Source organism: Sparus aurata, chromosome 24, assembly GCF_900880675.1.
Source record: "Sparus aurata chromosome 24, fSpaAur1.1, whole genome shotgun sequence".
Lineage (NCBI taxonomy): Eukaryota > Metazoa > Chordata > Actinopteri > Spariformes > Sparidae > Sparus > Sparus aurata.
In genome coordinates, this window is record NC_044210.1 from 21,558,123 (window position 1) to 21,581,248 (window position 23,126).

The window sequence follows — 23,126 nt, forward strand, 5'->3', positions numbered from 1 at the left end:
GCTCAAAGTTCTTCATTAACTATTTAACACCTGCAACAAGTCGTCACATCTCAGCACCTGATTTCATGTCAGCTTCTTGTTTTTACTTCAAATGTGTTCACTTTTTCTTTATCACACTTTTATCCTCTATAATCATCCTGTGAAGCACTTTGAGCTTCACACAGACTAGAAGATTAGTCATAAACATCACGGACACAAACAAACATCTCCCGTGTATTTAACAATGTAGCACTAAACGAGTCACCCATGCTGAGCAGGAACTTTTGTGGTTCTGTGCTCGATGTCATCACGGCGATGCTGTCAAAGGATCCACAACAAACAGACACTGAGAGCCAAAAGAGCATTTGAAGGCCTCTGATGACCTGTTTTCACCACCAATATCCAGTTTAGTCCAATAAAAGACGGTTCAGACATTCAATTACCATTTAATAACATAGAATATCACAGTTTTATTATGTATAGGCTGATTTGAAAACTGGGTTTAGACCGCAAACAACCAGTATGAGACCAGTTCAGACCCTCAATTAGTATTCAGTTATATAAACAATCAGTAACCACTGAAAGATCCAGTTTAAGACATAAACAAAACATTTAATCTATCAAATTTAATAATTTTGTCTTAATTCAGTTTTCTGATGAAGTCATATGTTTTCTCCGTCTGTCACTCAAGAACACACAGGAAGTTAATGAAATACATGAACGGCATTTTATTTAAAATGACAAAACTGTTCAACCAAACATTCATCCACCAGAAACACAGTAACTGAAGTGACTGAACATGATATAGAAAACACACAAACAAAATAATCTAAAACAACAAAACAAACAATTTAGGACTAAATGTACAATTTAACAGAACTGAAGGAGTCTGTCTTTCCCTCACACAGAAACGTGTTCAGCTTTGTTAATAAATGTAGAGCTGCTGCCACCTGCTGCTGAAACAGAGTGACCGCTTTATAAAGATGATCCGCTTTACTTCATAGTCAGATTCATTTTAAATGAAGAAAAGAGATTTTTGTTCCATGGGGTCTGTTTGAGTCCCTGACAGAAGCTTTGGATTAAAACAGTTTGCAGAACAAACTGACCCCCAAAACAGAAATCCTTTAAAAGCACACGTACAAAACAAACAACAGCAACATATTTGAAATTTCTCTGAAATGACCCAAAACTACCACAATGACGACCTCAGTATTTGTTGAACATGATTTCATGACAATATTCTGCCTTTTTACAACACACAGTTAATAATTAATTAATTTCTGCAGGTCAATAAACTGAAGTACATTTTAAACTATTTACATTTTCGCCAAATCTAAATCACATTGGGTTCATTTTCAATTCATTTGGGGTAATTATGATGGTTGTTTCAGGGTGATTCAACAGACATTTCAAATATGTTGTTTGGTCATTTCCACCTACTTCAATTATTTGAGATTTTTAATGATTTCCATCGAAAACTTCTTCAGCAGAAGTGGACAGGTTCAGTTTTCATGGCGAGGAGAAGAGCTGCTGATCAGAGTTACTACAAAGAAATGATGAAAACAATCATTTTGGTGCATTTTTTCCGTTTGACTTTCACTTGATTTTGTCTCCATCACTCCTCCATTTGTTTTCAATTCTGCCTCAGCTGGTTGCTAAAGTGTGAGCAGAGCAGTTTGAACTTTATTCCCCCAGTCCAACACTCTGGCTTCTCCTAAAGGGTTCCAATTCCTTCTGGGAAATGTAGTTTTTCTATTGAATCCTGGATCTGCTGCAGAAGACACATGGAAGCAAAATACATTCTTCCAAACTGTCTCCGAAAAACCTTGAGGATGTGTTTGAAATTCATCCATCAGCAGTGGCGGTTCTAGACCAGTTTTAATAGGGGGGCCAGGTTGGGGCCGGCTTTTTTGTTAGGGGGCACGTACAACCCGAGAAAAAAGATAAATCCCTCATTCAGACAAAACAGTGTTTACAATTTCAGCAATTTTGATTGGGTAGTAAACTGCTGAGACACTTTATTTCTGCCTTTCCCTTCAAAACAAAATCATTGCAAGAAATCTGTCATTGTATTATTGATGCAGACTCCCTGTCAGGGGGCCACAGGGGGGTCCAGACTCAGAGTTACGGGGGCACTGGCCCCTGTTGGCCCCCCCCTAGAACCACCCCTGTCCATCAGAACTTCTGATCGCTGTCCAGCAACCTGAAGGTTTCCATTAAAGCTCCTTTCAGTGAATATTTGGCCTTTTAAGCCATTATTTTCTTTTTGTCAAATGTTCTCCACTTAAAGTGTGCTAAATTAGCTGTGAGCACTTCCTGTTTGCAGTGTACTTGTGGATGTACAGGCAACTATCACTGGATTACTTTGATGGTGAAGAAAACTTAAAAACCTGAGATTCTTCTGTGAGTTCTGCAGTTCTACGGACTGTCAGAGATAATGAGATCCTCCTGAAGTGTAAGTCAGAAGTCTCAATGATTCTCAAGTGTTTTGAAGTACCTCAATGTTCTCTGGGATCCCATGTGTAAAAAAATAATCTCACATGAATGTGGTCCACAAGGTCAGAGTTTCTTTTTAAAGATACCCATGTACCTGTAGACTAGATCTCAGACTCCTGTTGGTCCTTCAGGTCTCTGTAGGACTCAGAACCAGTCGTGCTCCACAAGGTCTTGGTCAGGCTGTAGGATCTGCTGTTAAGATGCATGTTTATGGATGAGATGTACCGCACAGGCCGGGACACGGAGGCTCTGAAGGACGGCGTTCTGGCTGTGAAGAGGATGAAAATCTGAAACCCCTAAAAACACAAAAGCAGGAAGATGAAAGACATTTCTTGTGCGTTGACGTCACATCGGATGGTCAAACACGACTTGATGAGGCGTTCATGTGAACCGATTTTATTTCATTCTGACACCTCTTGAATGTGTTTATGACTCAGTAAGTCTGTTGATCCTTGAAGGAGGTGACGTAAACCCTCAACTTTATACAGATGATGTTTTATTATTTTGATTAGCCTAAAAAACATAAAACCTTATTACAAACTGAATGTGAGCAAATAATTTACATGCAATATGTGAACTGATAATAAAGAAAAAGGTTATCATAACTAAATATCTATTTTCTTCAGAGTTTGGTACATGTCGTGTACCATAAGTTTCTGAATTCTGAGTTGTTGTTCTGACTTCACAGAAATGTTACCAGTCAGGAAATTATTTTCCAATTATTTCAACATCACATGAAAGCACAAGAAGTCTTAATAAATCTATCTTTTGTCCTCCAAGAAGGCAACATAAAACATCACCTATATGCAGATGATGTTTTATTATTTTTGGACGACAAGGACAGCAAGTAATGACAACAAACCATGTTTTAAGACAATATCACAAATGAAATGTGCAATGAAATGCACCAATGAATAAAAAGTTACTTATCATAACCCAACTTTTACTTTCATCTGCCATGTTTCTGCATTTATGATGTCAAAGTCAAAATTACTTCATTTAATCACCACCAGATTCTTCGTTCCCCAGAAGGTCCGTACAGGGAGTCTGTCAAACTAACGTACCTGTGTGGTCGTGCAGAGACAGAAGATGATGCTGAAGACCAGGTTGGTGGTTCCTGAAGTGACCAGAACCAGGTACCCCAGATTCCAGGACACACCCAGTAACACGGCCAGAGAGAAACTGATGAGGAACATCTTCCTCAAAGACGAAGGATTGGTGCTGATCAGCAAACCAAGACAAGTTGGTGAGTACAAGTTATTCTCTCAAATTAGATCTTTTCATCGGAACAACAAAGAGGAAATATACAAGGAAAAAACTCTGTTACTCTCAAAAAAAGTATAATATCGTTAAAAACATTTTTATTTGTACACATTTTTTCTCAAACATTGCCTTCCTTACTTTTCCAAAATTATGATATAAACCACACTTTAACTTTTCCTTACAGTGGTCTTAACACTTCATAACGAATAACACCCTGCTGTTTGTCAGCCTCTTTCTGTCTCCTGTGTAGTTAACAATGAAGTTTGTGAACACATGCAGTGGATACTGATGTTACCTCTTCAGTTTTTTGTTAGTCCTCCATGTGGTCAGGACCAACATTACGATGTTGTAGATCAGGATCAGGCCAACAGGAAGCAGGAACGCCCAAAACATCGGCTTCCCAAAGTTAAACTGTTGGTTCTTGTCCAGAGCTGCAAGCCAGCAACTACATGATGAAAATACAAATAAATACGATGAAGAAGAAGAAGAAGATGTAACTAAATATGTCTGACCTCAGACTCTGATATGTTCATATTAAATTTGATCAAACACACAGAACTTTAGAATTTTGTGATTAAGAGAAAGAAGGTTCAACAAGAAAATCAGGAACCAACAACACGGTGACACATTATACGTTCACACAGTTCATTCATAAATCAGATGATGATGGACTCACAACTCCTCCTGTCTGTATCCCAGAGGACTGTCCACTCTGTAGGTGGCTCCCAGTGTGATCGCCATGACGACGGCCGGCAGTCCTGGGAGGAGACAGGAAGTGAGAACTGTTTTTATACTTCCTCATATAGATTTTCTTCCAGCTCACTGTTGATATCCAGGTTAGCTTAGCTTAGCATAAAGAGTGGAGACTGGCTGGTCGGGCACTTTGCTTACAATCTGCCTACAGAAGCCGACTTAGAGCTCAACTCTCAGACAGAAATCACATGTTTAAACCTCGTACCCCATCCAACAGCATGACTGACTTTACTCCAGTATGGAGGAAGTTCACTGTCTGTCCAGAACAGCAGCACCATCAGTGTGCTGTACACACTGTTCCACATGAAGGTGGCCAACAGGAAGAAGTGAAGCAGAGCCGCCACCGCCGTGCACGAGCCTCTGTCCGCCTCCACGCGCTCATCAGAGTCCGGGATGATGTTGTTTGTTTCGTCGACCTCCACCGGAGCGTCGTTCTGTCTGCTGGAGTTGTGAACTCCAGACAGGAAGGTGACAATGAAGGCCAGCAGGCTGACGTAGATACACAGCTGAGCCATCTTTGAGTTCATGTTGTTAGTCTCTTCTGTAGAGTTGTTGTGAAAGCTAAAGAGAAGATCACGGTCAGAGACGAAGGGCACATTTTAAGAATTTTGAAAATAAAGGCATAACATTTTCAGGATAAAATGTGACATTTCAGAATAAAACTAAAACATTTTGAAAATAACATCCTGTGTTCTTTTAGAATGACGTTATAGGATAAGAATGAAGCCAAATATTTCCCTTTCTCCTCACACTGTACAGAGTAACAGTGCAACATTTCCCCCTGAAATATAGTTGAGTATAAATAAGCTCAAAACTCTATCAAGTAAAGTTCTGGAGTCAAACTACTTGGTTACTTTCTGGCCCATAACGGACAGAAGTGACATGCCAAAGGTGAAAGAAAACGCTAAACTAAATGCTATCTTCAGGAAGAGACAAACAAGGGGACTGTTAACATTTCTGTGCAAAATGCAGGATCTTTATGTTGTGCAATACAGCATGTGTATAATCTTTAATGCAACATGATCGTACTTCTCTTTAATGTGGTGGCAGATCGTTACAACCAAGCAAAGGATAGAAAAAGAAAGTCCAACGATGGAGATCCAGTCCAGGGCTTCTGCATAGTCATATTTCTCTCTGTATGTCTGAAACAGAAACAACTTTTCTTCAGTCACAAAGCTTTTCCTCGTTTAGTTTTTCAGTCTTTATTTTGAGTCACACTTGGTTTCAGAAGTCTGTCTACAACAGTCATGTTTGTTCCATTGAGATAAGTGTAATAAACAGAGCTTCAGTCTCATTTGAAGGTTTTAAATATGTTGTGAGATTCACCCAGAGAGCAGCGAAGTTGGTGGTGTGGTTGCAGAAACATCTCAGCAGTCCGTCTGAAGCGTTTCCTTTGGAGCAGCCGTCGGTGCTCCAGTCGCTCACATCATAATTCCAGAAAACACAGGCGAAGTCATACAGGGACGTCCCGTTCAGCATCTGAGAGAGCAGCAGACAGAACAGCTCTTCACCTCCGACTGATACGTTCACACTTTAGCTCAGTGAAAGGAGAAAAAACTGAAACCGCCTCTGAAGAAACAAACACCCAGACCAAAGTTTGTCATGTTCTCTATCTATGTTCTGCATGTTTGCTTGCCAACATTTGTCACCAAAGTATTTGTAAATTTTAAGTAACTGTAAAAAAAGTATTTTCATTTTCTATGACATAAAATCACATATCTTTGTTTTTTTGGCCTCATGGTTGGACAAAACCAGACATCTGAATGTGTTTTTCCATCATTATATAAGATACTGTAATAAAGATTCTGCATGTTGTGAAAGGGACAGGTGCATGCAGGTGTTTGTCCCACCCATCACTGCCAGAAGTTATGCAACAGATGTAGGATCATAGTTACCAGCCACCTTAATACACCTGATGTTTTTCATCCATTACTCCCTGAGAAATGAACAAAATGTGGAAAAAATATCAATGTTAAAGAAAGTGAGAAAAATAGTCCTCGATCTGTCCCTTTATTTGGCTCCACACCAAAAGTAAATGGGGTTTTTCTGGGCTAAGACCCGTCCTCTATCCAAGATTTTGTTTAACAACCATCAAACCAACAACTGACAATAAAACCAACAACCAGCAAAACATTCAACCAACCATCAAACCGACAAACCAACCAACAACTGGACACAGGTCCTCCTTGCTGAAGGTAACCACAGGGCTCAACATGTACCGAGGCCAGAAAAAACAAATAAAAAGCCTAAATGAAGTTTGTTAACAGCAGCAGTTTTTCTTACTGTTGGTCTGAACATTATCTCCACGTGGTCCGGCATCAGGCTGTGATCTTGACCTCCCACCGTCGCTGACAGGACCCTGATGGTGGCCCGCTGCCTTTTATAGCGCCTCGACCTGAAGAATCGGTCGTTCTGGTAGAGGACGAAACCCAGCGAGATATTTGACGGCCTCTGACGAACACCAGCAGCTTCTTTAGATTGACAAAGACGTTTCAACTCTCAATAGAATCATTTTTTCTTTTCTGCAGAGTCTTTCGCTAAAAACAGACAGCTCTCATGAAAAGCCTTTACAGCTGACTACCTTATAATAAAGTACGATTATGTATCTTCAACTGAGTAAATTCAGGCGACACTAGTTACAGTATTTAATTATAACACCAGTTCTGTCATCTAACAATCACAGAAAACTCACCTGCTGGGAATCGTACGTATATCAGAGCGTCGGCTATGAACCCGTTTTCCACCACAACTGTTGATGTGTTCGTGTTCAGCTCAATTCGGTCGGCAACAAAACTTCCAGACGTTCCTAAAATCCCAGAGAAACACAGTCATTAGTGATATTTTCATTACATTTTTAAAACTGATGATATGAAAATTCAAAGTTAACACCTAGCTGTCACCACCACCTCACCTAGCTGTCACCACCACCTCACCTAGCTGCCACCAGCTATCACCACCCTCTCACCTAGCTGTCACCAGCCCCTCACCTAGCTGTCACCACTTCCTCACCTAGCTGCCACCAGCTGTCACCACCCTCTCACCTAGCTGTCACCAGCCCCTCACCTAGCTGTCACCCTCACCTAGCTGTCACCATCCCCTCACCTAGCTGTCACCACTTCCTCACCTAGCTGCCACCAGCTGTCACCACCCCCTCACCTAGCTGTCACCACTTCCTCACCTAGCTGCCACCAGCTGTCACCACCCTCTCACCTAGCTGTCACCACCCTCTCACCTAGCTGCCACCACCCTCTCACCTAGCTGCCACCACCCTCTCACCTAGCTGCCACCACCCCCTCACCTAGCTGTCACCATCCCCTCACCAAGCTGTCACCACCCTCTCACCTAGCTGTCACCACCCCCTCACCAAGCTGTCACCACCCTCTCACCTAGCTGCCACCACCCCCTCACCAAGCTGTCACCATCCCCTCACCAAGCTGTCACCACCCTCTCACCTAGCTGTCACCACCCCCTCACCAAGCTGCCACCACCCTCTCACCTAGCTGCCACCATCCCCTCACCTAGCTGTCACCACCCTCTCACCTAGCTGCCACCATCCCCTCACCTAGCTGCCACCACCCTCTCACCTAGCTGTCACCATCCCCTCACCAAGCTGTCACCACCCTCTCACCTAGCTGTCACCACCCCCTCACCAAGCTGTCACCACCCTCTCACCTAGCTGTCACCACCCTCTCACCTAGCTGTCACCACCCCCCTCACCAAGCTGTCACCACCCTCTCACCTAGCTGCCACCATCCCCTCACCTAGCTGTCACCACCCTCTCACCTAGCTGCCACCACCCCCTCACCTAGCTGCCACCATCCCCTCACCTAGCTGCCACCACCCCCTCACCTAGCTGTCACCATCCCCTCACCAAGCTGTCACCACCCTCTCACCTAGCTGTCACCACCCCCTCACCTAGCTGCCACCACCCCCTCACCTAGCTGTCACCATCCCCTCACCTAGCTGCCACCATCCCCTCACCTAGCTGTCACCACCCTCTCACCTAGCTGTCACCACCCTCTCACCTAGCTGTCACCACCCCCTCACCTAGCTGTCACCACCCTCTCACCTAGCTGTCACCACCCCCTCACCAAGCTGTCACCACCCCCCTCACCTAGCTGTCACCATCCCCTCACCAAGCTGCCACCACCTCCTCACCTAGCTGTCACCATCCCCTCACCAAGCTGCCACCACCCCCTCACCTAGCTGTCACCATCCCCTCACCTAGCTGTCACCACCCTCTCACCTAGCTGCCACCACCCCCTCACCTAGCTGCCACCACCCTCTCACCTAGCTGCCACCACCCCCCTCACCTAGCTGCCACCATCCCCTCACCTAGCTGCCACCATCCCCTCACCTAGCTGTCACCAGCTGTCACCATCCCCTCACCTAGCTGTCACCATCCCCTCACCTAGCTGCCACCACCCCCTCACCTAGCTGTCACCATCCCCTCACCAAGCTGTCACCACCCTCTCACCTAGCTGCCACCACCCCCCTCACCTAGCTGCCACCATCCCCTCACCTAGCTGCCACCATCCCCTCACCTAGCTGTCACCAGCTGTCACCACCCCCTCACCTAGCTGTCACCATCCCCTCACCTAGCTGTCACCAGCTGTCACCATCCCCTCACCTCGCTGTCACCAGCTGTCACCACCCCCTCACCTAGTTGTCACCATCCCCTCACCTAGCTGTCACCATCCCCTCACCTAGCTGTCACCATCCCCTCACCTCGCTGTCACCAGCTGTCACCATCCCCTCACCTAGCTGTCACCAGCTGTCACCACCCCCCTCACCTAGTTGTCACCATCCCCTCACCTAGCTGTCACCATCCCCTCACCTAGCTGTCACCATCCCCTCACCTCGCTGTCACCAGCTGTCACCACCCCCTCACCTAGTTGTCACCATCCCCTCACCTCGCTGTCACCATCCCCTCACCTCGCTGTCACCAGCTGTCACCATCCTCTCACCTAGCTGTCACCACCCCCTCACCTAGCTGTCACCACCCCTCTCACCTAGCTGTCACCACCCCCCTCACCAAGCTGTCACCACCCCCCTCACCTAGCTGTCACCATCCCCTCACCAAGCTGCCACCACCTCCTCACCTAGCTGTCACCCTCCCCTCACCAAGCTGCCACCACCCCCTCACCTAGCTGTCACCATCCCCTCACCTAGCTGTCACCACCCTCTCACCTAGCTGCCACCACCCCCTCACCTAGCTGCCACCACCCTCTCACCTAGCTGCCACCACCCCCTCATCTAGCTGTCACCATCCCCCTCACCAAGCTGTCACCACCCTCTCACCTAGCTGCCACCACCCCCTCACCTAGCTGCCACCATCCCCTCACCTAGCTGCCACCATCCCCTCACCTAGCTGTCACCAGCTGTCACCATCCCCTCACCTAGCTGTCACCAGCTGTCACCATCCCCTCACCTCGCTGTCACCCAGCTGTCACCACCCCCTCACCTAGTTGTCACCATCCCCTCACCTCGCTGTCACCACCCCCTCACCTAGCTGTCACCATCCCCTCACCTAGCTGTCACCATCCCCTCACCTCGCTGTCACCAGCTGTCACCATCCCTCACCTAGCTGTCACCAGCTGTCACCACCCCCTCACCTAGTTGTCACCATCCCCTCACCTCGCTGTCACCATCCCCTCACCTCGCTGTCACCAGCTGTCACCATCCCCTCACCTAGCTGTCACCACCCCCTCATCAAGCTGTCACCATCCCCTCACCTAGCTGTAGCACCTTCCCCTCACCTAGCTGTCACCAGCTGTCACCACCCCCTCACCTAGCTGTAGCACCATCCCCTCACCTCGCTGTCACCATCCCCTCACCTCGCTGTCACCAGCTGTCACCATCCCCTCACCTAGCTGTCACCAGCTGTCACCATCCCCTCACCTAGCTGTCACCAGCTGTCACCATCCCCTCACCAGCTGTCACCATCCCCTCACCTAGCTGTCACCAGCTGTCACCATCCCCTCACCTAGCTGTCACCACCCCCTCACCTCGCTGTCACCAGCAGTCACCATCCCCTCACCTCACTGTCACCAGCTGTCACCATCCCCTCACCTAGCTGTCACCATCCCCTCACCTCGCTGTCACCAGCTGTCACCATCCCCCTCACCTAGCTGTCACCACCCCCTCACCTCGCTGTCACCAGCTGTCACCACCCCCTCACCTAGCTGTAGCACCTTCCCCTCACCTAGCTGTCACCAGCTGTCACCACCCCCTCACCTAGCTGTACCACCATCCCCTCACCTCGCTGTCACCATCCCCTCACCTCGCTGTCACCAGCTGTCACCATCCCCTCACCTCGCTGTCACCATCCCCTCACCTAGCTGTCACCAGCTGTCACCATCCCCTCACCTCGCTGTCACCAGCAGTCACCATCCCTTCACCTAGCTGTCACCACCCCCTCATCAAGCTGTCACCACCCCCTCACCTAGCTGTAGCACCTTCCCCTCACCTAGCTGTCACCAGCTGTCACCACCCCCTCACCTAGCTGTACCACCTTCCCCTCACCTAGCTGTCACCAGCTGTCACCACCCCCTCACCTAGCTGTAGCACCTTCCCCTCCACCTCCCAACATGAAAGTCGGGTAATGTGCTTCTTAACATATGCTTTGTGTTCAGAACATCTGGTGACTGGTCTGGCTTTCTAACTTGACCTGAGGAGTTGCATTTCATCACACTGACCTGACAGAGAGGTGAACTGGACTCCCTGAGTGCCTACAGCTGGGATCTGTGCTGACTGGACCACTAGGTTTGGCTGAACCACCTGAGACTGAGATGTGTTGAGACCGAGGGTCAAGTTCACGGAGAGCTCATCCAGGGTTTCCGTCAGGCTGGATACAAAATATATAGAAATGTCAATCAGACATTTTTTTCCCAGGAACTCAAGGACATTCAAACATGAGTGTGGAGGATTTATTTACCCAACAGTAGTGTTGTTCTCCTCGCTAACATCTGGAGCGCTCAGCAGCTGACTGACTGTAGCTACTGCTGCCACCCTGACGCTCTGAAATGCAACACAAACACCTGCTCAATGAAGACACTTGTTACAAGTGATCAGCGGATGTCATTTTCTGAACTTAACTGACAGTTCTACTCGTTCTAATGCATTCCCAAATCCACTTAGTCATTATAGCCGCATTACTGATGGTTTATAATCTAACATCTCTGTTCATCTGTTAATCTGTGTTCATATTTTGTTAAAGTACCAATAGTAATCCGAACAGTGTTAGCACAGTATCAATATCGAGATATGTTAGTAAAAAAAAAAGCTTTAGAGCTTTAGAGGAGATTTACAAGGTATACCCTTCAGGAATTGCATATTACTTTGTGGCCCTTTTGTGACAGTTTGTACCTCTGTAGCGTTAGGAGACCGCAGCAGTCTGTCGACGATTTGAGCTGCTGTTGTAACGTTTTCAGCCGTCAGCTCTTCAGGTTGGGAGGTCAGAATTTGAGTGCTGCCTGCAAGCGACTCTAAATCAGCTGGGCTGGTAAGCTGAAAGAGGAAAACATTTGCTGTTATCAAACGTTCTTTCTGCTAACTACAAAAATACTCTGCTACCAAATTAGATCTTTCTGGTAGGGACATTGAGGCATCTTCTCACATTTTGGTGTATGTCGCTGAGCGTCTGGTCACATTGGAGATGCTGTACATTAGGTTCAAAACTCGGTGATCCGTTGATGCTGGAACATCTGGTCGAAGCCTCTGATTTACCCGCTGGATCGAAATGTAACACGTGAACACAAAAACACTTGTATATTTTGGTATACCTGATGGATGGGTGTTAAACTGACAGCAGAGTGGAGATGACATAATTACTGATATCTTGATTGATGTGGACGCAAATTGAATGTTTGTAAAAACTTACCACCACTTGTTCCTGTTGGACAGACTTCCTTAGAATATGCAAACCAGCCGATGGGTGTGCGTGGGAAATTGAAACCACCCAGCTGTTGTGCTCGGCAAAAATTCTCTAGGAGGACAAATTTAATCAATTAGACCATTAGATCAGCCAAATGTTAGACATGGCACTATTTATTCTTAACTCATAGAAAGAACCGTGGCAGCTCAAACTGAGGCATAGATGTGATCAACCATCATAGATCAACCACACCGAGGGCAGTATAAATACTATGTAACTTTATGAGATCAGTCATTGAGACTGTGGTTGGCTGTTGGCTGGGTTACAACTAACACCTGGGCAGTCGCTGACTATTTGGGATGAATAAACACAGATTGTGCAAAAGATGCCATCATCAAATTCATGAGAGTTATGTGATGCAAACATTTGCATAGTCATTTTGACTATGATCCTGACTTACCTTGTGAACAGTTCTTTCCAGTCCATTCATCAGGACAGATACAGACACCATTCAGTGATATCCCACCATTATCACAGACCAGAGGAGGGGGAGTGGTAGTAGTAGTAGTAGGGGCATGAGTAGTGGTGAGAGGAGGGGCAGGAGTAGAAGCAGCAGTAGTAGGACGTGCCTCAGTAGTTTCAATAATGGTGGTCCAATCACTGGTGCAGTTACTATCAGTGGTAGTGGGGTGACCATAAGTAGCAGCAGTAGTAGGATCTGCCTCAGTAGTTTCAGTAATGGTGGTCCAATCACTGGTAGTAGGACCTGCCTCTGTAGTTTCAGTAATGGTGGTCCAATCACTGGTAGTAGGACCTGCCTCTGTAGTTTCAGTAATGGTGGTCCAATCACTGGGAGTAGTAGGATCTGCCTCAGTAGTTTCAGTAATGGTGGTCCAATCACTGGGAGTAGGACTTGCCTCATTAGTTTCAGTAATGGTGGTCCAATCACTGGTGGTAGGACCTGCCCCAGTAGTTTCAGTAGTGGTGGTCCAATCACTGCTGGAGGTACTATCAGTGATAGTGGTGTGACCAGAAGTAGCAGCAGTAGTAGGATCTGCCTCAGTAGTTGTATTAATGGGATAAAAGGTTGTCCGATTACTGGTGGAGTTACTATCAGTGGTAGTGGGCTGACCAGAAGTAGTAGAATAAGGAGGAGGAGGAGCAGGAGTACTAGGACCTGCCTCAGTAGTTTTAGTAATGGTGGTCCAATCACTGGTAGTAGGACCCGCCTCTGTAGTTTCAGTAATGGTGGTCCAATCATTGAGAGTAGGACCTTCCTCTGTAGTTTCAGTAATGGTGGTCAAATCACTGGTAGTAGGACCTGCCTCTGTAGTTTCGGTAATGGTGGTCCAATCATTGGTAGTAGGACCCGCCTCAGTAGTTTCAGTAATGGTGGTCCAATCACTGGGAGTAGGAACTGCCTCTGTAGTTTCGGTAATGGTGGTCCAATCACTAGTAGTAGGACCTGCCTCAGTAGTTTCAGTAATGGTGGTCCAATCACTAGTAGTAGGACCTGCCTCTGTAGTTTCGGTAATGGTGGTCCAATCACTAGTAGTAGGACCTGCCTCTGTAGTTTCAATAATGGTGGTCCAATCACTGGTAGTAGGACCCGCCTCAGTAGTTTCAGTAATGGTGGTCCAATCATTGAGAGTAGGACCTTCCTCTGTAGTTTCAATAATGGTGGTCCAATCACTGGTCGTAGGACCTGCCTCTGTAGATCCAGTAATGGTGGTCCAATCACTGGTAGTAGGACCCGCCTCAGTAGTTTCAGTAATGGTGGTCCAATCATTGAGAGTAGGACCTTCCTCTGTAGTTTCAATAATGGTGGTCCAATCACTGGTCGTAGGACCTGCCTCTGTAGATCCAGTAATGGTGGTCCAATCATTGGTAGTAGGACCTGCCTCTGTAGTTTCGGTAATGGTGGTCCAATCATTGGTAGTAGGACCTGCCTCAGTAGTTTCAGTAATGGTGGTCCAATCACTGGGAGTAGGACCTGCCTCTGTAGTTTCAGTAATGGTGGTCCAATCATTGGTCGTAGGACCTGCCTCTGTAGATCCAGTAATGGTGGTCCAATCATTGGTAGTAGGACCTGCCTCTGTAGATCCAGTAATGGTGGTCCAATCATTGGTAGTAGGACCTGCCTCTGTAGTTTCGGTAATGGTGGTCCAATCATTGGTAGTAGGACCTGCCTCAGTAGTTTCAGTAATGGTGGTCCAATCACTGGGAGTAGGACCTGCCTCTGTAGTTTCAGTAATGGTGGTCCAATCATTGGTAGTAGGACCTGCCTCAGTAGTTTCAGTAATGGTGGTCCAATCACTGGGAGTAGGACCTGCCTCTGTAGTTTCGGTAATGGTGGTCCAATCATTGGTAGTAGGACCTGCCTCTGTAGTTTCAGTAATGGTGGTCCAGTCACTGCTGGAGGTACTATCAGTGATAGTGGTGTGGCCAGAAGTATCAGCAGTAGTAGGATCTGCCTCAGCAGTTGTAGTAATGGGATAAAAGGTGGTCCGATCACTGGTGGAGTTACTACCAGTGGTAGTGGGCTGACCAGATGTAGTAGAATTAGGAGGAGAAGTAGCAAGTGTAGTAGGACCTGCCTCAGTAGTTTTAGTAATGGTGGTCCAATCATTGGTAGTAGGACCTGCCTCAGTAGTTTCAGTAATGGTGGTCCAATCACTGGGAGTAGGACCTGCCTCTGTAGTTTCGGTAATGGTGGTCCAATCATTGGTAGTAGGACCTGCCTCTGTAGTTTCAGTAATGGTGGTCCAGTCACTGCTGGAGGTACTATCAGTGATAGTGGTGTGGCCAGAAGTATCAGCAGTAGTAGGATCTGCCTCAGCAGTTGTAGTAATGGGATAAAAGGTGGTCCGATCACTGGTGGAGTTACTACCAGTGGTAGTGGGCTGACCAGATGTAGTAGAATTAGGAGGAGAAGTAGCAAGTGTAGTAGGACCTGCCTCAGTAGTTTTAGTAATGGTGGTCCAATCACTGATAGCAGGACCTGCTTCAGTAGTTTCAGTAATGGTGGTCCGATCACCGGTGGAGGTACTATCAGTGACAGTGGTGTAACCAGAAGTAGCAGCAGTAGTAGGACCTGCCTCAGTAGTTTCAATAATAGTGGTCCAATCACTGATAGCAGGACCTGCTTCAGTAGTTTCAGTAATGGTCGTCCAATCACTGATAGCAGGATCTGCCTCAGTAGTTTCAGTAATGGTGGTCTGATCACCGGTGGAGGTACCGTCAGTGGTAGTGGTGTGACCAGAGATAGTAGAAGTAGGAGTATTAAAGGGAGCAGTGGGGATCATAGAAGCAGCAGCAGTAGGAAGCTGTTCAGAGGTGACAGAGGTGACAGAGGTGGGTGTTGGTAACACAGTGGTGCTGCCAGTGATATTTGTGTCCAAAGGAACTACTGTGAGGAGAAACACAAGTATTAAAATCAGAAGTCTGAAGGAAGAACTTGTTGTTGTGCGTTTACACTGTACAACTACTTTAAAACCATTACCAATCCATTAATCAAACTATACACAACATTTCCAGGCAGGACAAAATAATTTGGCAACAACCTTTGGAAACATTGACCAACATGAATATTCTCACTATGAAATCATACATTTTCTACCACAGAGAAGTCATTGATTTAACTGTCAGAGTGGTCCTTGAGACTGTGGTGACTGTATCTATCAGACCTTTAGGTATGCTTTTCTTTTCGTAGGGAAAGTTTAAAAAAATCCTGGATGTGTCCCTTCATCTGGATCCACACCAAAAGTTAATGGTGTCTACTCTCTGCTGAGACCCAGCCTCCAACCAAGTTTGGTGCAAATCTATTTTTTGTGTAATCCTGCTGACAAACCAACCAACCAAAGCACAAAACCTCACAGACACAGGAAACAACATTACCTCCTCGGTGATCATAAAACCACACAAGATATTCACACAAGATAAAAATATAAAATGAAAAAAATATATATGTATATAGTGTTTTGATAATTCAGGAGCTCTGTGAGAAGTTTTCACACAGTGATGAATTAAGAAAGGAGATATCACTTCAGATCCTGTTCTGATGGTTAGATGACAGATTACTTGCAATAAAAACAGTTTTTCATGGTCAAACTGTCCTGTCCTACATTTGACCACTTCAGTTATCACTAAAGCTAACACACACCTGCTGAGTCCTGTTAGAACTTCTACAGTAAAGCAAAGTTTCTTACCTAAAGTGAGAACAAGCACGAGCCAAAACTCCATTTTGATAAACGGCTGCAGATTGGAGATGTTGCCGTGTGTTTACCGTCCAGTTTATTCAGTCGACTCATGATGTTTGAGAGTTATTGTGCATCTTAAAGAGCAATGAAGCCATAAAGCCAAAACAGCAGCTCAAAGTTCTTCTTTACTATTTGACACCTGCAACAAGTCGTCACATCTCAGCACCTGATTTCATCTTCATCATTCCACTTTTATCATCTATAATCATCCTGTGAAGCACTTTGTGCTGGAAGACTTGACTACAACATAAAAAAAACTAACTTGTCTTTGCTTCTGTAAAGTTTTATTGTTGGATTGATTTATTGAAGAATATACTCCGACACCAAAAGAGGAACTTGTCACATGTTCAGTAAAGTCATGTCATCAAAGCAACACAAACATTTAATGTGTTGCAACCTGCAGCTCTTCCAGGTCTTCTTGACATTGTTGTGGCCTAAAAAGAACAATTCTTGATTGCAACAGCTGATTTAAAAATTTCCCACAATAACAGATGTTTGCAGATAAGACTGTTATTGCGGGTGTTGGGGTGATTGATGTGACCTAACACACTTCAATCACAGTGAACACTGACAAAATAGTTGCGATGGGGTTTGCAAGACTTTTTATTCCTTAAGTATTTTTCTTATCACATACAGAGTTTGAACATCAGGACATTGTGTTGCTCAACCTTCAGTTTAATGTGAAACGGTGATGACACATCACAACCAGAGACAAGGACGTGAGTTTGGTGAATGATTCAGCGATACTGAACAGAAGTTCTTCTAGGAGTGAGGGAACCTGAAGCTTGTTCTGGTTGTCTTTCCTCTGACAACACAATATTACATGATTCATTAATTTCTAATCAGCATCACCAGCTTAGTATTTAGCATGCTAACATGAGCTAATCATCAATCCAGCTGAGGCTGGTGTGATGTCATCAGTTCTGCAGGTATTTGGTTATGAATCAAAGTGTTTGACAGACGAACATGTTGACCTGATGATGGCGCCATCACATGGTTGTTGACAAATTTCAGTCTGGAAAAAAATGGAAGCCACACAAACATTACCATCCATAGAACTATGATGCTAATGTGGCTAAAACATTAGCTCCAACTCTAGTTGTTACCAACTGGAGTGACAGAGGTGTTTGTCCTCTCGTCGACCACACGGGGGCAGCAACATGTTGATTTCAGCACCATAAAGAGACATGACAGAGATTCATCTCTGAAGAGCCACATGAAGAGTTTTATAGTCAATAAAACTGCCAGCTGCATGTTACAAACTGATCATTTAGACTAAAACAAAGACACAAGACAAGTTTCCAGGAGGCATTAAGAAACAAGCTGACATGTTCGTGATCTCTGAGTCGACAGTGAGGCGAACCGATTGTTCTTCCTCTGACCCAATCAGCTGTCAGATATCCAGCTGATCACTCATTAACTGTCGGCTGTCTGCTGCAGTTTGGCTTCATGTGATGAAACTCTTTCAGACATTTAACTCCAACATGTGTCCAGCTGTTAGTTTACTGCAGTGTAGATTCAACATGACTTTGATTTGAGTTCAGTGTTAAAGAGCTTTCAGGTGAAGAGAAACAACACGAGGTGACGTTTGGAAGTGCGGCTCGACTTCATCACAGATCCTCAACAAACTGACAGAATGAATCTGACCTTGGATCTGTCGTTTGTCAATGTTTAAGCTTCAGTTTGACCTTTTTTCTTTACATTGTGCCGCTGTTACATCAACAGACTGAGACTGAAGTTAAAGAGTTTCAAACAAGCTCTGTCAGGCCTCAAAAAAATCAAACTCTGTCCTGAAGTTAAGCTTTGAATAAAATCAACTGTGGTCAAACACTGAGAGGGTTTTATCTGTTGGACCCTGAACTCTGACCTCTGGACTCCCCAAAAATGCTTTCAACTGTCTGAAGATCAACACATCAGCACAAAGGAACAACATGGAAGTCAGACTTTGTTTTGTAGTTCAATAGCCTGCAGTCGGTGAGCAGCAGGGTAGAAAACAAGTAGCTGGGTCACAACAAGACATTGGACTGTTGGATGAAATAGAAATAGATGATGACAACATATGCACTTATGTATATTCATGTATATAAATAAGTGTGTATATGTTGTGCTATCCTGTGTTGTATAATGACAAATAAGTTAAATAAAGAATTAATGTGGAATCATTGGCTACAAGTAGGAAGTTGACTTTAACATAAGTTGTTGGATCCAGCAGATAAAACACTGACAGCGTCCTCAGCTAACATTAAGTGTTCAGCCAGTGAAGAAAGGTTTGAGTCTTTCAGTCAGAGTGTGGCTGCGTCTGTCGGGGCGCTGGCATCACTTCAGTCTGTCGGGTTCTGTTCATGAAGCTGTGCTGTGTGCAGATGAGTCTAATGATTGTCAGGCGACCTACTTACAGACCGGCTGCAGATCTGAGCTGTTAATGATTCACCTGGCCGAGTCGTGCTGCAGCAGTCTGAGCTGAACTCTGCATCCAGTCTGCAGACGACATGGCTCAGCTGGTGGAGTGTGTCCCCAACTTCTCTGAGGGTCGAAACAAAGAGGTCAGTTATTTCATATTAACATTTATATTCCTGAATCAATCGCTGCATGTTGCTTTTGCTGAAAGTGTTGACACTCTGCTGTTTTATAGACTTTGCATTATGGTTTCCAATTCCAAAACTTTGTACCTGTTTCATCACTGAGACACTGAAATATGTTCAAATAGGACCCAAACACTGGAGCTACTTTAAAGTACAGTACTTGAGCAACTGAAGTAGTCGAAGAGTGACATTTACATGGAAAACAAAACCCTGCATGTGTTGAAAAATGTCAAATGAACAAACAGGAGACATGATGTGTGAGAGGATCTCTCCTGTGTCAGGTGATCGATGCCATCGCAGCCGCCATCTCAGGCACCGCCGGCTGCAGCCTGCTGGACGTCGACCCCGGAGCCTCCACCAACCGGACCGTCTACACCTTCGTGGGCTCCCCGGAGGCCGTGGTGGAGGGAGCGCTGAACGCTGCCCGGCAGGCCTTCAGCCTCATCGACATGAGCAAACACTCAGGTCAGCAGCGTCCTGCAGCGACGCACCACAGTGTGTTATACAGGAGGGAATACCTGACGTGTGTGTGTTACCTGTTCAGGTGAGCATCCTCGGACCGGAGCCATGGACGTTTGTCCCTTCATCCCCGTCCAGAACGTCTCCATGGACGACTGCGTCAACTGCGCCAACATGTTTGGAGAGAAACTCGCAGAAATGCTGCACGTCCCTGGTGAGACGCAAATATAAATAATATATATATAAATGATATATATATATATATATATATATATATATATATATATATATATATATATATATATATATAATACATTTATAATCAAAACTATGAATACACTTTAATGAAAACTTTTATAGTTTTATAAGTTTTGAGTTGTCCTGCCGTCAGAGAGGTGGATGTGTTGAAACATTGATTGAGACAATAAGAACCTCCTGACGTCAACACCAACAACAGGAAGTGACAGACAACATGGCCGATTCCATTATGCAGCACGACAGATGTTAGCATCCGTAGAACCACGTTAGCAGCTGGGCTCTTTATTTCCTCCACAGTGTATCTTTACGGAGAAGCAGCACAAAAAGAAACGAGAAGAAGTCTTCCATCTGTCCGAGCTGGAGAGTACGAAGCGTTACCTGAGAAGGTGAGACACATAGAAAACATATTAAACTTTAAAATGTTTGAGTTTTCTCTCTGAGACAGATTCTTGTGTTTGTTCTCGCTCCTGCAGTTGAAGAGTGATGATTGGGCCCCAGACTTCGGTCCAGCCGAGTTCGTACCGTCGTGGGGCGCTACGGTAACCGGCGCTCGCAAGTTCCTCATCGCCTACAACGTGAACCTGATCAGCACCAAGGAGCAGGCTCATCGCATCGCTCTGGACGTCCGGGAGCAGGGCCGCGGGAAAGACCAGGTGCATGCTGGGAGTCTGAGTCCATCATGTCTACAGTCTGTTTTTATCTGACGACTTCTCATCACATGACCCTGGTTCTGTGTGTTGTAGCCCGGGCTGCTGAAGAAGGTGCAGGGGATGGGCTGGTACCTGGACGAGGCCAACCTGGCTCAGGTGTCCACCAACATCCTGGACTACGAGCTGACGCCCCTCCACACCGTGTACCAGGAGATCTGCCGCAACGCCGAGGTGAGAGGTCCACTCTCATACACGTCACTTTGATAATGTTTGGATCACCTGCCATCGATCGAACAGCTGCAGAATTTCTGATATTTGTTAGTACTGATTACTGACAGCGTGTTTGTGTTCAGGACCTGAAGCTGCCGGTTGTCGGCTCGCAGATCGTCGGCCTGATTCCTCTCAGAGCTCTGCTGGACTCTGCTGACTTCTACATCAACAGAGATGGACTCTTCATCGTGGAAGAGGAGCACAAAGTCCGGCTGGTCAGCGATCGGACGACATGAAGCAGGAAGTTCCAGCAGAGTGACGCTACAAACACCTGACGTGTCTGTTTGTGTGTCCACAGGTGATCAGTAAACTCGGCCTCGACTCTCTCGGTGCATTCAACCCAAAGGAGAGAATCATTGAGTGAGTTCACAGTCGGTTGGTTGGTTTGTAATATAGTAAAGTACCATTTAGAGGTATTAAGTGCAGTACTTGCATAGATGTACTTTGTTACATTCCCTGGCTGTTTGTCAGGTACATGGTGAAGCCACAGGAGGACAGCCGGCTGGTGTCTCTGTCTCTGCAGCAGTTCGTCCACAGTGTTGGTGCTCGGACGGCGGCTCCTGGTGGAGGATCAGTTTCGGCCGCCATCGCTGCTCTGGTACGAACAAACAGGTGCATGTGACAGGAAGTCAAACATCTCCCAACATCTGTGTGACGTCCTCTCTGTGCTGCAGGGGGCAGCACTGGGCGCCATGGTGGGTCAGATGACGTACGGGAAGAGGCAGTTTGAGAACCTGGACGGTGTGATGAGGAGGCTGATTCTTCCGTTTCATCAGGCCATGAATGAGCTGCTGCTGATGGTGGACGCCGACTCGTCTGCCTTTAACAGCTACATGGTGAGCAGGACGCTCCGAACACCGCCGCCTCACACTTTACCTGTCATCCTTCCTTTAAGCTTCTGTGTTTGTCTCTTTCTGTTGCAGGCGGCGCTGAAAATGCCCAAAAACACAGCCGAGGAAATAAGAAGGTGATTTTGTAAAAAACATCACGATCACACTTAATGTCCAGCAGGAGGCTCCAAACATTACACATCACTGACTGTTGTCCTCAGGGGAAGATGTTTGTTTTGGGCCAGCAGTGGGAGACATGAGCTCATCGATCCAGTGAAACATTCAGTCCGCTAACGTTGTCCTGATGTTTGTGTGTCAGGCGAGCGGCTGCGATGCAGGACGGTCTGCAGCGAGCAGTGGGCGTCCCGCTGGCTCTGGCCGAGCGGGTCAACGTCCTCTGGCCGGTTCTTAAAGAAATGGTCATCTATGGAAACATCGCCTGCAAGTCCGACGCTCAGGTGACACCAACACATTCACTGTTTGTATTTCTGTAGGAGTTTAGATCTCCTGCCACAGAACAGACCGGGCCGGGTCGGCCAGCAGGAAACCTCAGTATAACCTGTAGCACCTGTGTGTGTGTGTGTGTGTGTGTGTGTGTGTGTGTGTGTGTGTGTGTGTGTTCAGGTGGCAGCGAAGGCGTTGGAGGCAGCCGTGTTCGGTGCGTATTACAACGTCACCATCAACCTCAAAGACATCTCAGACGAAACCTTCAGGACGGCTGTGAGTGCTTCTTAAATCACGTTAACTCGTTTAACAGTGATGGAAAGTAACTAAGTACATTTACTTGAGTGCTGTATTTCAGCTTTGAGGTACTTTTCTTCACTAGATGTGTCTGACAGCTTTAGTTACGAGTTACTTTCAGTGATTTTTACTTTAGAAACTCTTTTTGCAATAATCAGACAAACGTAAATATATAATTTTCCTGATATTTTAACTTCATCAGCTGCTGTTTAAACAATCTGAGTGTATTAATAAAGAGTAATATATTCCAAATCTCTACAACTTTTAAAGCCATTCACTAGTTATATCATCAGATATTTTTACTCGAGTACTGAGTGTATGGATGATGAAGTAATACACGATGTCTTTACTTGCAGCGCTGCACAGACTTGTGTACTTGATAGTCATCAGTTTGTGGTTCTGTTGTCATGTTGTGCTGCAGACTCAGAAGAGAGTGTCGGAGTTGCTGCAGGAAGCGAAGGAGAGCGCCGCCGCCGTCCTCCACGCCGCGGAGAAGAGAACCTGATGTTTGACCTCTGATTGTGATGCTCTGTGTCCAAACAGAGAGTTGCAGGACCGAGACTGTTACTCATGTGTAGATCATCTGTAGTATTAACTGTAAATGATCAACATGATGAAATGTTCACAGATGATTTATGTCCAGTTACATAATAAACAGATAAATGAACTCAAGGACTGTTTGGGAGTTTTGAGGTTCTGGGTTTTAATAG

General features: G+C 45.9%; 3 protein-coding genes and 1 long non-coding RNA gene across 5 annotated transcripts; 1 reads left to right on the top strand and 3 right to left on the bottom strand.

Moving 5' to 3' along the window:
* Positions 1–651: 651 nt before the first annotated feature.
* On the bottom strand, positions 652–5,046 carry LOC115576675 (adhesion G-protein coupled receptor G7-like). 2 transcript variants are annotated; one of them, XR_003982903.1, is made up of 6 exons: positions 4,697–5,046; positions 4,415–4,496; positions 4,034–4,183; positions 3,540–3,696; positions 2,570–2,667; positions 652–1,522 (listed from the first exon to the last, which is right to left on the bottom strand). XR_003982903.1 is itself a non-coding variant. In XM_030409261.1 (6 exons), the coding sequence occupies exons 1-5, from the start codon at positions 5,016–5,018 to the stop codon at positions 2,577–2,579; spliced, it is 906 nt and encodes a 301-aa protein (XP_030265121.1). In that variant the 5' UTR covers positions 5,019–5,046; the 3' UTR covers positions 652–1,522; positions 2,570–2,576. The 2 variants fall into 2 exon arrangements, 1 of the variants encoding a protein (XP_030265121.1); XM_030409261.1 differs by having other exon boundaries at positions 2,570–2,771.
* A 361-nt stretch (positions 5,047–5,407) lies between these two features.
* On the bottom strand, positions 5,408–6,923 carry LOC115576552 (adhesion G-protein coupled receptor G7-like). Its single transcript, XM_030409080.1, has 4 exons — positions 6,775–6,923; positions 5,818–5,970; positions 5,521–5,633; positions 5,408–5,411 (listed from the first exon to the last, which is right to left on the bottom strand). The coding sequence occupies exons 1-4, from the start codon at positions 6,808–6,810 to the stop codon at positions 5,408–5,410; spliced, it is 306 nt and encodes a 101-aa protein (XP_030264940.1). The 5' UTR covers positions 6,811–6,923.
* A 4,524-nt stretch (positions 6,924–11,447) lies between these two features.
* On the bottom strand, positions 11,448–12,202 carry LOC115576726 (uncharacterized). Its single transcript, XR_003982933.1, has 3 exons — positions 12,110–12,202; positions 11,860–12,000; positions 11,448–11,511 (listed from the first exon to the last, which is right to left on the bottom strand). It is a non-coding gene; the product is annotated as an uncharacterized LOC115576726 (long non-coding RNA).
* Positions 12,203–19,043: 6,841 nt separating this feature from the next.
* On the top strand, positions 19,044–23,088 carry ftcd (formimidoyltransferase cyclodeaminase). The gene is made up of 14 exons (XM_030409206.1): positions 19,044–19,169; positions 19,490–19,673; positions 19,753–19,881; positions 20,223–20,311; positions 20,399–20,578; positions 20,669–20,806; positions 20,929–21,060; positions 21,144–21,205; positions 21,317–21,443; positions 21,520–21,681; positions 21,769–21,812; positions 21,995–22,133; positions 22,300–22,395; positions 22,838–23,088. The coding sequence occupies exons 1-14, from the start codon at positions 19,116–19,118 to the stop codon at positions 22,919–22,921; spliced, it is 1,620 nt and encodes a 539-aa protein (XP_030265066.1). The 5' UTR covers positions 19,044–19,115; the 3' UTR covers positions 22,922–23,088.
* Positions 23,089–23,126: the final 38 nt, after the last annotated feature.